At 35.9% G+C, this 15942-nt stretch overlaps 1 protein-coding gene and 1 pseudogene across 1 annotated transcript; both read left to right on the top strand.

The window, feature by feature from the left end:
- The first annotated feature begins 552 nt into the window (after positions 1-552).
- Positions 553-4358, top strand: LOC144359852 (thyroxine 5-deiodinase-like; annotated as a pseudogene).
- A 2245-nt stretch (positions 4359-6603) lies between these two features.
- On the top strand, positions 6604-11687 carry LOC100367138 (type I iodothyronine deiodinase). The gene is made up of 6 exons (XM_085495947.1): positions 6604-6755; positions 7650-7748; positions 8598-8882; positions 9742-9939; positions 10072-10244; positions 10692-11687. The coding sequence occupies exons 2-6, from the start codon at positions 7662-7664 to the stop codon at positions 10945-10947; spliced, it is 999 nt and encodes a 332-aa protein (XP_085352073.1). The 5' UTR covers positions 6604-6755; positions 7650-7661; the 3' UTR covers positions 10948-11687.
- Positions 11688-15942: the final 4255 nt, after the last annotated feature.

The following is a 15942-nucleotide window of genomic DNA, read 5'->3' as shown; positions in this document are numbered from 1 at the left end:
GATCTAAAAGCCACACATTTACCATGAGCCAGCAACCTTCTAGAAGATTGTCTTTCTTGCTGGCCTCCCAATAATTTGTATAGGCAGACATTTTTAAAACTCACTATTGAGTTCCCTTCTTTTTTCAGATTCTTTAAGAAAAGCCTGCCCATCCATCCTTTATTCCATTTTTTCTGACTACTTGTTTTCAGAAGTTGCATTTCAGAAGCTTATGAAAAATTTTCAAGTGCATTTGTCTTGTGTCTTCTATGTTATGCCTTGCATAGTTTGAATAAGTACTTTAATATCAGAGAGCTTTTTGTACACTTTCATTCACACCATTGAATGGCTAGGTGTAGTAGTTATTGGCGTTATAGATCTACAGTACCCCAAGACGTTTATGGGTCAGTCATAAAGGCTATTTCTAATAATATAATCATAGTAATTAATAAAGTATTTATACAAATTTCACGTAAATCTCATGCCACTAGTATGCACTGATTTATAAAAGTAACATATTGTTGTATATTGTTATCGGATGATTTTTATTGCAGATAAATTCACAAGCAAAGTATGGCACAATGGAGTATACTGTTTTGTTTAGCAGTACTGTTACAGTGTATAGTGATTGGATGTGGAGAATCACAAACATGTTCGCAGGTTTGTTCAATTGCCTACACATATATCACGTAGTTTTTTTATATTAAACTTCCCCGCTGCTACAACGACCGCTATGTTCATAGTAAATACAAGTACAATGTTTTCGGTAGAAAGTCTATGTACCCATCACGGAAGGGTTAGTCACGAAATTACTGATATGATATAATTTGTAGGTATGATATGTAAGTAGTTCAATTCAATTATAGAGTTCGCATTGTGTGTATAGATCGCCAAGTTCACATGTAAATTTCGAAAGATGGGTCGACCCTGCAAACTACAACCGAAACTAGGATGAAGTAATTAGAAAGTGTGTTAAGTTGAGTCGCTTCCCAATTATACAAAGGGTGGGAGCAGTTGGAAAGTAAATAAAGTTGGAAAGTGATAACTCTACACGGAGTTGCGGAATTTGGTTTGTAATACCAAGAATTTGGAATATGGAAAATGACAGTTTTCAAGGCTATATCCATACTTTGGTGCTAAGCCACTGTTAACTTAAGTTGGGGGAACTGAACGAACATTTTAGAGGCTTGTGTTTAAAAGACGATTCCTATAGTACTAGTCAACATGGAAACATATTTTAACACACAGTATAGTTCACAGACAAAACATTCCTACCAACGTGATATAAAATTTTGCATATCAATGTTGGTCACATATAGCTGTATTATATTGATGTATATATTGCATGTGATATATGTTTGTTGCATGGCACCTGCAATATAAGATATGGAAATCCGTCTATACGAATCAAATTAGTTACTATTTTCAAATCTTATGAATTTGTGGCATATAAAGTAAGTTTACTTTTTTACAGATTTTTACACTTTTCACACGAAAATGTTATACCACTTATTACAGATCACACCAATCTGATTAAAATAAGATCCTCCTAGTTTGGGCTTTTTTTTTTTTTTTTTTTTAAATTTATTTGCTGGTATTTTTTTAAGTTTTGGTAATCGCGAGGGCTTTCGCGATTACCAAAACTTAAAAAAATACCAGAAAATACATTTTTAAACAAATAATAGAATATATGAAAAAAATATGAATGATATTATTTTAACAAAAAAAAAAAAGCCCAAACTAGGATCTTGTTTTAATCAGATTGAGATCACACCAAAAATTATGTTAATACGCAGTCCCTCCATACGGTGTTGAGGGGTTGTGGTTAATAAGAGCATTCTATCATAATACAGAAACAAACTGACCAAAGCTGCGCTGCACAAATCATGGCAGATAGAGAAACTGTGATAAAGGTATTGGATAACTTGTTGACAGTATTCAACGACGAAAAAGCACAGGCGAGAGCAGATATATTAATTAACCCATTCGAAGACGCCATGAAACTTATGAAGAGAACCACTGAATATCTTCACGAAAATGTCAAACAAGCTTTTGCAGAAAATGGCCTTGATGTGCGTGAACCAGGATATAAATATTTCCTGGGAGAAGTTAGACGGTGGTATGGCAATGATGCAGAAGTGAGTATAGTCTAGATCGACAAATCATTAGTCATTTCCGTATGAAGGGCCCAATGCGTATATGCACTGTTCCCCTGGACGTCAAACGAATAACACGAGGATCAAATATCACCGATAACGTATAACGTACTTACACAATACATAATCGATATGCAAATTCATAAGCCGTAAACAGATGATGACACACATGGCGATAGGTAACAGGTGGACTTTCTGGAAAGGTCGCACATTTTCAATATAGTGGTGGTAGTCGAGTTTATTTACTGCACAATGCAAAAAACATTGTTATTAAACATTAGTTACGTAAAAGTCAATAAGCCAAATCACATGTCAGATGTATAAATTACACTGCCAAAATATGTTTTGGACAGCTCGTCAAAAATCAAACATGAAAAAAAAAAATGACAATTACTTGGTAAACAACTCATACATTTACAATTTTCATACAGAAGCTATTTAATAGTAAATTAGACACGATACATATCACATTTGGGAGTCAAATTGTAGGTATACACAAACAGGCAAGTAATAATATCTGATACGACAGAATAACTTTAAAATAAAATTAGAATAAGTATCATCAATTTCAGAACACGCATTAGCAATTGAAAGATTGAAACCGAAGCACATTTCCATGGAAATGATTATGTACTCTATGTTGCAATCTATGCGCTGATATAATGTAGGAATAATACAATATAAATGCGCTATTCCAATTCCTAAATGCTATTTCTATATGTGATGAGAGTATTTTATCCACTAAGTACAAACGATGGTTGTATTGCCAACAATCTACACAAGGTTATTATGGACATTATAAATCGTAAACTTAATATATTTATTTTATATTCGTTCATGTTTTATTGTTGTGCTTGTGTTATGTTCAGTTTACCCAAATTAGATACTAAATATATTATTATATTAATATGCAATAATTTGGATACTTTTAAAAGCTATATAATACACACATCAAAATACCCTGCTAAGCTAGGAATTGCTCCACTATCACGCGCCAATGTTACTATTATAAATACGAGAACGTGGTCATTGGTATAAGTTTCATTAAACAGGTGATGTCCTATTTGGATAAAGTAATGCCCCATGGCTCTAAGTCAATAAAAGGAAGCAACATGGTTGGGGATACTGCTCCAGATGTTATGGTGGTAACGATGGATACCATGACAACCATTCCACTCTCCTCTTTACATATCCACAAAAACAGACCTCTTTTAATTGCAGCATCGTCATTTTCCTGACAAATGCTTAGAGTGAGTTAATCTTATTATTTATTTTATTATTTTATTATATTATGACTGGTTGAAAATAACAGAACTGAGAATTCATATATATTTATTCATATGCGTTATATATGCAATCCATACTGACTGAGTACATATCATTGCAGGCCATAGTTCACAGTGGCTCACTACATCGTTTATTCGGTGACTACAAGAATAAAGTAGACTTTCTTTTCATCTATATTACTGAAGCACATCCTGCAGATGGATGGAGAATGGGTTCATATTATAGTTCATTCAATAACGCTGTATGTATTGAAGAACGTGCAGAGGCAGCAAGGTGGGTCTTATTCTATTGCGGCATATATTAATATCAATACATAACAGTTGTCTCAATCTACTAGTCGCCACGGGGAAGACCGTTGATCCATATTACTATACTCAGTTGAGTCGAAGCATATATACAAGACATAACTGATACGTCGAAAAGATGTGCCAACAAACAATCGGTTTTCTGATTGGTCTAACTGTTAGCCAATCAGGTACAACCTTATTATTGGCTACTCAATGACTCTATTAACTACCTTTTGCGTCTTCGTAGGAGTCCATTAACTGTCAGTAATGACTTTAGTAAACATATACATTAGAAATGTCCACACTGTCTTGTTTACGTTTTTATTGTGATTGCTACTTTATCTGTACTCACGAATATATGCTAAAGATTCATAATAATATTTATTTTTGCAGAAAATTGATAGAAGTTGACACAGAGTACAACACATTCACAACAGACCGAGAAAACACAGGGAAGATTCCAATTGTACTAGACAGCATGGATAACGAGTTCAACAAACAGTATTATGCACAACCAGACAGAGTCGTCATCATTGAAAATGGGGTATTCGCGTACATCGGAAATACTGTTTCTGAAGTACTATCAAATGACCCTGAAATGTTGCCAACTGATGGTGTTCGAAACTGGTTACAAAAGCGATTTTTATAGTAATTAGGGAGATAGTAACAATATCATCTTTTATATTTGCTTATTCTGATAATTTATTAATGTGTGAATTGTTATATTATTGAATTTATATAAATCATCATATACCACATTATTTATCATCCCATATTGCATAGAGAGAAACAACATATACGGTCACATTACCAGTAATCATCAGTCCAATGACATGTTAGAAATTTGACAACTACAATACATAATCAGGTCAATAAAATACTGGTTAAAGGGCATAATATCATTTAGAAAATAAAGCTCGATCATATATTATTCTGATTCATGGATATTTCTACATCAGCTCATTTACATATTCAAATTTAATTGATATACCATAATTAGTGTATTTCTTTTCATTAATGGTAAGCACTTCGAAACATCACTTCAAGTTGGCTGATTACTCGTGTTATTAACTTACAGTACTGATAGATACAAAAACAATAATCTGCATAGTAATTTGCTTGTCCCTCATTAATGCAAAAATGCCAGCTGCAACGTAGTTGCTGATTGGCTACTCACACTGTCATTCACTCGGCCAGTATAACTATACATATTTACTATACAGATATGTTACAATGAACACAACTCTGTTAATTTACAATTTAAATAATTGTGTGAAACTTGATAAAATTGGAGTTTTTATGACAACAAACTAGTCAATGACTTTTTAATGCCAGCTGGTTTTGTTCGATGCCAGAGCTCGACTTTATATTTTTCTAGACACGTTTATTTTGTAGATTTATAAATAATAAATAATATTGTAAACAATGTTTTATTTAAACATATTGATAAAGGGTTTCGTTTTATGAATAAACTTGAATACATTTAATTCGATGGCTTCCTATTTCGTTGGACGCATGTTACCTCTGCATGCATTTGTTTCCAATACATAAATCCAAACTGCCAAAGAATTTCCCAAAATGTTTAGAGGGCGGTGGTCGGCGCATACACACGCTATGAGTTAATTGTATAGCCATCCCAACCAAATCCTTTGTAAAGTAGGAGTTATAGATACCGACTTTCAATTCATGGTTTGCATCCAGCTTGGCCAATCCATTCTAACCTTCAAAATTCCAAATCTTTACACCTGTTCAAGCTCTGTGTTTAGAATTCTGACATTAATAAGTGTGAATCTGCATTTGAACAAACTAAAAACTATGGCTATCACATGCAAAGGAACAAACTCTAGGGTTGACTTATCTGTTACTTTGCATTTGTATACAACTGTAACTGATGTTGTTGAGTCTTTCAGAGGTTGTGACGCTAAGAAATTTGCTGCTCTTGTCAATCACGAAAATGTGTGAATAAAAAGCAGGTTGGTGGTCACGCTATTGATAAATCATTCTTACACCACCACCAATGGGTTCATTGACAATGGTTCCATCACCAACAGTGATTGGATGTCATACTTGATCCTGTGGCTATGCTTGACTAAAGATAGGGAGCAATAGTTGTCTCATTGGCATGACCACCATATTGGGTCGTCTCCCTGCCTATGAAAGTTTGCCTACCAACACTTCAAAACTGTGTTTTCCTGTCAACTGTCAACACAAACTATAGGTCAAAATTGTGTGCTTGCTGCCTGTATTGGTGCTCTACTTCTTTACCTTCCATTAACTGAACTAAGACCTCTCTTTATATGGAATGCATTCCCTGTAACGGCCAACTTGGTATTAGTTTCCAATATTTTGTTTTTCAAGTGCGGTACAAACAAAGTCGGCCCATTCCACTCACAGGTGATAAATGTACTACATAACAGGATAAATACACTACATAACATGATAAATACACATATAATACATACATAATATTTCACGACCTAAGATAGATGTGGCTTTCCATACATTCACATTCACTCCAATGAGATTCTATCATGTAGTCATCGTACAAGTTATTTCTTTTACAGATTCGTCCTAGTTTTCAAGTGTATCGTCCTATTCTCAATATACTGCTTGATGTGTGCAGGGCTCTTGTATTTTATAATGCACATATTATCTATGCTACATACAAACAGTCTCATTTTGAGATGTACTTTCCCTAAATAGTAACTAGTAAGTTCTATTGTCGTTGACATGCAATGGTAAATGGTTTCACGCCCCCTCTTCAAGGCACGCCAAAGGAAAATGTGAGTATATGAAATTAGGATAAATTTTTTTTGTTCGTGTCAATTTACTATATTGTGGCTACAATAAATAATAACAATATGAATACAATCGCGTATGGAAATATGACCCCGGATATGACCTCCTGCACATTAACAACCTGAGTGCACAATACAACCCCTGATCCGGATACAATCCGTATAGAACGGTAGACTTTGCACTGTGGGCCACTGGGAGACGTCCGTTTCCACATCCTCCTCACTCTCCGTCAGAATACAGTAACCACGTATGTATATTTTATATGTATAATTTGTATATTGAACTCGACACGTCATATAAATGTGGCGTTGAACTTTCACCTTCTGTTGAGCTTTGACTTACTTTGACTTATTTCATGACTCAGCATATTTATAACCACGGTAAACTAATTATTCCATGAAGCACCATTAGGTTATTCATAATTTATGTTCATGCAATAATCTGCCATATAATAATTCGTTGGTTGGTGTTCTGATAATATTCTGCTAAGAATCAATTGTTCTATTGGTAGATTTCCATCAAGTTAAATTCAAACTACAGATTATGATGCTTTGAGGTTTTTTTGAAGATGGTGTTTTATCCAAAGATCCTGTAGACCATATGTTGTTACATAATGTTGGTACACCCCTTTGGGTGACGCGATCTCCAAGTTATGCTGCTTATGCCCTAAAATCAGCTAGTGACCATCAGGTTAACTTTGACGTACAAACCATAGACACGGTATACCGTAATTTGTATGTGAGTGATTGTTTAAAATCAGTTCCACAACTATGCTACAATATGCTACAACACTGGTTCTTGAGACTCTAAGGTGAATCTCTTCATATCACCATCAAGAATTTATTCCAGAAGTTGCATTTTAGAAGCATATTTAAAATGCCCTTTAAGTGTTTAACTATAATGCACTCTTTCAGTCACAACATGGAACGGCTAGCTATAATTATTGCTGTTATAGAACTGCAGTGCCCAAGCAAACGATGTGGGACCTTCATAGGTCATTCATAAAGTCTATTTCTGCAATAAGTAGTGATATATCGTAAATAATTATACAAATTTCACGTATATCTCATGTCACTAGTATACACTGACTTATAAAAGTAATAGATTGATGTATATTGTTATCGAATGATTTATATTGCAGATAAATTCAAGTATGGTGCCATGGAGTGTACAGTTTTGGTTAGCAGTACTGTTACAGTGTATAGTGATTGGATGTGGCGAACCACAGACATGTTCTCAGGTTTGTACCATTAACTGCACATACATCGCTTAGTTTTGTTCTATTAAACTTCCTCGCTGCTGCAATGACCGCTATAATCTTAGTAAAGTGCAATGTTTGTCAGTAGATAGTCCATGTATTCCCGGTATAAGATAGTCATGACAATTACTTGTCTTATAAATGATATGATTTGTAGGTAGGAAAGCAATTCAATTATAGAGTTTGCATTGTTTGATCGCCATCCAAATTACTCATACACGTGGTTGGATAAGTTGAAAAGTAAATTTACAAAGAGTGTTAAGTTGGATCACCTTCCAATTATACAAAGCGTGGGAGCAGTTGAAGAGTAATTAACACGGAATTGCATAATTTGGTTTGTAATTTAATATAGAAATTTAATATAGAAAATCACATATTCAAGGCCATGTCAATATTTTGGTGTTAATTTAAGCCACTGTTAACTCACGTTGGGGGAATTAAACAAACATTTTTGAAAAAAGGATTAGGGGCTTGTGTTTAAGAGACGACTCCTATAGTACTTGTCAACATGGATACATATTTTAACACACAGTATTGTTCACAGACAAAACATTCCTACCAAAGTGATATAAAATTTGCATATCAATGTTGGTCACATAGGCTGTATTATATTGATGTATATATTGCATGTGATGTATGTTTGTTGCATGGGACCTGCAATATAAGATATGGAAATCCGTCTACACGAATCGAATTATTTACTATTTTCAAATCTTATAAATCAGTGCCATATAAAGTAAGTTTACACTCTCACACGATTTTTTTTTACAAATCACATTACAGATCACACATAACAAGTTATGTTAATAAGAGTATTCTGTTATAATGCAGGAACAAACAGACCAAAGCTGCGCTGCACAAATCATGGCAGATAGAGAAACTGTGATAAAGGTATTGGACAACTTGTTGACAGTATTCAACGACGAAAAAGCACAGAAGAGAGCGGATATATTGATTAACCCATTCGATGACGCCATGACTCTTATAAAGAGAATCACTGAATATCTTCACGAAAATGTAAAACAAGCTTTTGCGGAAAATGGCTTTGTTGTGAGTGAAACAGGAGATAAACATTTCCTGGGAGAAGTTAGACGGTGGTATGGCAATGATGCAGAAGTGAGTATAGTCTAGATCGACAAATCATTAGTCATTTCCGTGTGAAGGGCTTAATGCGTATGTGCACTGTTCCAATATGATGGTGGCAGTCGAGTTTATTTACTGCATAATGCAAAACACATTGTTATTAAACACTAGCTACGTAAAAGTCAATAAGCTAAGTCACATGTCAGATCAGTGTTCATTGTATTAATCACACTACAGCTTGTCAAACAAGCAAGTAATAATATCTGATATGACAGAATGACTTTTAAGTAAAAACTGAACAAATATCGTAAATTTCAGAACACGCATTACCAATTGAAAGATTGATACCGAAGCACATTTCCATGGAAATGATTATGTACTCCATGTTGCATTCTATACAATAATCTAATGTAGGAATAATACAATATAAACATTTTAAATTCTAAACTTAATATATTTATTTTATATTCTTCCATGTTTTATTGTTGTGTTCATGTTATGTTCAGTTTACCCAAATTGGGTACTTAATATGTGATCTCTTGTCAAATATAGTATTATAAATCTGACATTGAAAACAATAAGATTCATCTGTCCATAAAACGCCGCTCTGATGTGTTTGAAAGTGTTGCGGAAGCATTATGTTTTCCTTATTTGGAAAACGTGCGTCATTTAAACTTAAAAGCATACCGCCAAGAATGTTCGAAAATATCATATGTTTTATACGTGACACAAAATATATTATATCAATATGCAATAATTTAGGTACTTTAAAAAGCTGTATATTAAACACATCAAAATACCCAGCTAAGCTAGGAATTGCTTTTTCATCACGCGCCAATGTTACTATTATAAACACGAGAACGTGGTCATTGGTATAAGTTTCATTAAACAGGTGATGTCCTATTTGGATAAAGTAATGCCTCATGGCTCTAAGTCAATTAAAGGAAGCAACATGGTTGGTGACATTGCCCCAGATGTTATGGTGGTAACCATGGATACCATGACAACCATTCCACTCTTCTCTTTACACATCCACAAAAACAGACCTCTTTTAATGGTAGCATCGTCATTTTCCTGAGAAATGCTTAGAGTGAGTTAATCCTATTATTTATTTTATGATTATTTTATGACCGGTTAGAAATAACAGAAATTGAAATTCATATACATTTATTTATACATGTTATACATGCAATCCATACTGATTGTGTACATATTATTGCAGGCCATAGTTCACAGTGGCTCACTACATCGTTTATTCGGTGACTACAAGAATAAAGTAGACTTTCTTTTCATCTATATTACTGAAGCACATCCTGCAGATGGATGGAGGATGGGTTCATATTATAGTTCATTCAATAACGCTGTATGCATTGAAGAACGTGCAGAGGCAGCAAGGTGGGTCTTATTCTACTCCGGCATATATTAATATTTATGCATAATGGTTTTACTTAAGTTTTCTTAATCTACCACTCGACACGGGGAAAACCGTTGATCCATATTACTATACCCAGTTGAGTCGAAGCATATATACAAGACATAATTTGATACATCGAAAAAATGTGCCAACAAACAATCTGTTCTCTGATTGGTCTGACTGTTAGCCAATCAGGTACAACTTGATAAGTAGCTTTGCAGTGACTCCATTAACTACTTTTAGCGTCTTTATTTGTAGCAGTCTTTAACTGTCAGTAATGACTTCAGTAAACATATACATTAGAAATGTCTACACTGTACTGTTTACGTTTTTATTTCAGTCCATTATATATATCACCCACTCATTCACTGCCAATTTACATATACTCACGAATATATAAAGATTCATAATAATAATTATTTTTGCAGAAAATTGATAGAAGTTGACACAGAGTACAAAACATTCACAACAGACCGCGAAAACACAGGGAAGATTCCAATTGTACTGGACAGCATGAATAACGAGTTCAACAAACAGTATTATGCACAACCAGACAGAGTCGTCATCATTGAAAATGGTGTATTCACGTACATCGGACCTACTGTTTCTGAAATATTATCAAATGACCCTGAAATGTTGCCTACTGATGATGTTCGAAACTGGTTACAAAAGCGATTTTTATAGTAATTAGGGAGATAGTAACGATTATTTTAATTATGGTCAGCACTTGAAAACGTAACTTAGGCGTTTACTGGTACTTACAGTACTGTTAGATACAAAAAACAATAATCTGCATAGTAATTTGCAACGTAGTCGCTGATTAGCTACTCGCACTGTCATTCACTCGGCCAGTATAACTATACATGTTTACCATACAGACATGTTACCATGAAGACAATTCTGTTAATTTACAATTTAAATGATTGTGTGAAACTTGATGAAATTGGAGTTTTTATGACAACAAACTAGTCAATGACTTTTTAATGCCAGCTGGTTTTGTTCGATACCAGAACTCGAGTTCACATTTTTCTAGACACGTTTATTTTGTAGATTTATAAATAATATAGTTATTACAGTGTTGTATCATTTTCTGTTGTTTTATTTAAGAATATTGATATAAGGTTGCGTTTTATCAATGAACTTCAAATAAGTTGTGGGTTTACTGTATAGCCATCCCAACCTAATCTTTTGTAAAGTGAAGACTCAAGAATCTTTATTTGTTCTTAAAGGCCACAGACCCATTTCAAAATATACATGGACAAATAAATACATAACTCATTCTTTCCTGAGGTCAAAAGTCACCTCATGTTAATACATTCTTGTCTCAGAATTTGTGTTTTATGTACAAACATTGCTAGTTTTGTGATTATTTGGTCACATTTATTTGACATAATGGAATAAATGTTTCTAATGCTAGACAAGTATATGAGAGTAATAATATTTTTCTAATGTTTCCATAGATAGGGCATTTTAAAACGAAGTGGAATTCATCCTCTATTTCAAGGGATTCACATATTTTACTTATTCTCTGTTCTACCTCCAGTCCCACAAATCTACCCCGTTTTATTGCTAGTCAATGACTAGAGCACCTGATACAAGCAAGAGCCCTTTTTAATTTATCAATTTCTACACAATACAAATATACTTCTGGGTGAAATGAAGTTTTGATATATCGATATAGGTTATAAGTAATGGCCTCCAATTCACGGTTTGCATCCAGCTGGCCAACCCAACCTTGCCAGATGGCCAATCTATGTGTTCATAATTCTTGATATTAATAAGTGTGAAGCACCAATCTGCATGCGAAAAAACTAGAAACTGTGGCTATCACATGCAAATTAACAAACTTTGGGGATGACTAGTAGGGTTGTACAAAGCAGTTTGTTTACATAATCATACTTACCAGAAAATCCGTGGAAATAATAAATTTCATTTATTACTCGTTAGGCAGAGTAGCACGCTCAGTGGAAGTAGGGGAAGCTCTGATGGCTGTAACGCAAATAACACAAAAAAGGCAGAAATTGTCAAAAAACTGAGAGAAATTTAAAACTATTCACCAACAAGAAGTCTTGTCTTGGGATGCAACCAATCAGGTGACTCTTCAGGAACCGGGTGCCTCGAGAGTAGACCCCCCAATTTAGGGAGGCTTACTAAAGCCAGCCGCCTGAATAATAATTAGGGCCCAACAATTTTAATGCATTAAAAAGTATAGAGGCTGACTTTGGTCGAGGACACTATTGCGCCTTGGTGAGATCAAAGTGTCAACTCAGAGCTCGGACAGAACATAGAATATTTTCCTGGTGGTCCTCCATACCTACTATGTTAGTCAGGCGTGTGATGATGATCGATTCAGAATCACGCCCTAGGATTTGATTCATGGCAAGAAGGCCTATCCGAGTCTTCAAAACAACTTGTGAGTTTATAAAGGAAACACATTCGTCCCTGAAAGACAGTGCTTTAATCACTGAATGCCGCCTACCTGACTCCAGAGCCAAGGGAAAAACTGTCATATAGTGACGTATTTCATGTCCGCCTCTTGCATGGGCTTGAGGGGGGGGGGGGTATTGTAGTGCCGCCAGGACCAACAAGTCCAATCTGGAGGATCCGTTAGCCCTTTGGCGCAGCCTCTTCAAGCAAAAAGTTTAAAACATAACCAAACTCAAGGCCAGTTTCAGTCCAGCAGACTCTGGGAAAAAAACTGACCGATATCCAAGAATTGTTTACATAGATTTTCCCTGATCAAATAGTAGAGGAACTGAGATGATCAATCTCCCTTCCATAACACCAATCGATATAGAGCCTCCATATGGACTCGTACAAACGTCTGGTGCCTCCAACTGTGCCAAAGCAAGGAACTTGGACAACTCTGAAGAAAAAGCATTGCACTTGTATGGGTTTAATTACAGCATCCACGCATGAAGATGGAATAAGCTGGGGCTCATCAGCAGAGTTCCGTCTGGCTGGAACAACAGATCCGGAAGATCCGGCAACGCCCCAGGGGACTCGACTAGAAGGTTCAGCAACATTGTGGACCAGACCTTCACTGGCCAATTGGGCGCCACCAGTGCAGGTGGAGTTGTAGTTTCTCCAAGAGCTTGGCATTCTGGTGATTGGTAAACAGATCTATCCAGAGACTGTCCCAGAGACGAAAAAAGATGATTCATCACCCACTGGGGGATCCGTCACTCAATGTTCTAAAATCACATACGTCCCAAGAGGGCGTCCGCGTCACTGTTGCACATCTCCAGAAGGTGGTGAGCCATATCTCCACTTGGTTCACCAGGCACCAAAGGAGGATCTCCTCTGCTAGCTTTGACAACAAGGGATAATGTGTGCCCCCTCTTTGTTGATGTACGACACTACTGAGGTGCTGTCTGTCCAAAGCAGTGGTAGTGTGTGACCTCCTGCAAATGTTTCAGAGACTGTAGGACGATCGGCAACTCCAGCAATTGATGTGGCGGCCCAACTGTTTTCAGTATCTAGTTCTAAGTCAGCTGGCCTTGACAATACATAATCTAAACTTTTGCGTATTTCTGCTCCATTCATTTGTGAAAGTATTGTTTATTTATTCAACCTTAGCATTTCATCAGGTATTTTTCCAGACATGTTTAAGCATGCCAAAGTTATTCCATTACACAAGGGCGGATCCCAGGACTTGTGTAATTTTCGTCCAATTTCGCTTCTCCCAATAATCTCAAAAATCTTTGAAAAACACGTGCATGATCACTTATACCATTATTTGAACAGTAATGATTTAATTTCTAAATCGCAGTCAGGTTTTCGGAAATCACATTCTTGCCATACAGCTATGATTAAGCTATGCGATGCATTACTTAGCAATATGGATGATGGCTTATTGTGTGGTTTGCTTTTCCTTGATTTAAGCAAGGCGTTTGATATGGTAGATAAACATGTATTATTAAATAAGCTCTCAATTTATGGCATTTCTCCAATCTCCCTTGTTTGGTTTAATTCTTATTTAACTGACAGAAAGCAAGTTGTGTATTTGATGGGTAAACAGTTGGATGCTGTCAATATTCGACATGGCGTACCACAGGGTTCGATTTTAGGACCATTATTATTTCCTATATTTATTAATGACCTACCATTATTTCTTGAAAACAGTTCCATTGATATGTATGCGGACGATCAAACTCTGTTATCGTCTGGACCAAGTATCAATGTAGTCACAAAGTGCATTAATGATGATGTTTGGCCAATTTTGCGTTGGGTTAATTGCAATTACATGTCAATCAACACATCTAAATCAAAATCTATGCTTGTTGGATCCCGTCAAAGGCTAAATAATAATGGCGAAGATTTTCTGGTTAACTTCAATGGTGAAATAATTAAAACAGTCAATTTCGAAAAGTCGCTCGGGGTGGTTTTAGATAAAACTCTATCATGGGATTATCATGTTGATATGCTTTGTAAAAAGCTTAGCCAAAGAATTGGTGTTCTTATGAGAGTTTGCAGCTTCTTACCTATTTCCGTCAGAAGAACATTGTATTTTTCATTTATTCAGTCGTTATTGGACTATTGCTGTATAGTATGGGGAAATACAAGTCAATCAAATTTATGTCGGGTGTATAAGCTTCAGAAAAGGGCAGTTCGTGTGATTTCCTCTGACAACTTTAGCCAATCGTCGTTTGAACTGTTCAAAAAACATAGTATCTTGCCTATCGATTACAGAATTTCATATTTTCTAGGTATCGTAATGTATATGGCAACCAATGGCTTGGCGCCTTTATATATAAGTGAAATGTTCAGTCCTATCTCCCAAACCCACAAGTATAGTACACGTTCCTCTCTTAAAAATAATTTACGCATTACTAAATGGAAAACATCCATGGGTCAGAGGACGTTTCTGTATAGATGGGTAACCCTATGGAATAACTTGCCATTCCATATCAGAAATTCAGCTTCTTTAGGCATTTTTAAGAAAACCTACAAAATTTATCTGAGTGAAAAAATTGTTGTAAATGGCTCAAGCCTATAATATGTATATTGTGTTTTTTGTCCCTACAGAGGGCAAAATGAAAATTACTTTATTGTATATTGGCCTACCCTCTTTAAATAAAGTGTTAAATAAATAAATAAACATACATGGCAGGCCACGTCCCCTGGAGCAATGCTTCCGTGATGAGAGTCAGTGAGTCAAGCTGGTGTGTGTTGCTTGAGGTGCGATCCTACAGGAAGGAGTGGACAGGGGTTTGGAGCTAGAGCTCCCCAAAGCTAGAGTTCTAGCCTCCAGCGGAGGAGGATGAAGACTGGGAGACTGAGCCTGAGAAATCAGAGGAACCCGGAGTCGTACCACCATTCATGCCCAGGCAGCCGATGAAGCCTTCAAAGAACTTTGAGCCTCCCTGACCACCAGAAGCGCCAGAATGTCCACCACCAGGGCCACATTTCTTGGACCACTTCTGATACTTTCCGCTACCAGTCTTCTCCTGCCCCTTAGAAGGAAACCACAAGCGCTGAGATCCTCGCTTGTTCTAGTCCTTAGCAGGGGACTTATTGCCTTATTGGTTTGAACTGCTGGTCGAAAGGGCCAACAAGTATGATTGCTTCAATTTATACGTTGATCCTCAGCAACCACTAAACCGTCCACCAAATCAGCTAGCCGGCCACCAAAGAACCAGTCACATGCCCAAAGCCTTCTCCACAGCTGATCTAACT

This window comes from Saccoglossus kowalevskii, chromosome 1, assembly GCF_978046115.1.
Source record: "Saccoglossus kowalevskii chromosome 1, keSacKowa6.1, whole genome shotgun sequence".
NCBI classification, from domain to species: Eukaryota; Metazoa; Hemichordata; class Enteropneusta; family Harrimaniidae; genus Saccoglossus; species Saccoglossus kowalevskii.
The sequence above is the reverse complement of the archived record's forward strand: the minus strand, read 5'-3'. Positions and strand labels throughout refer to the sequence as shown.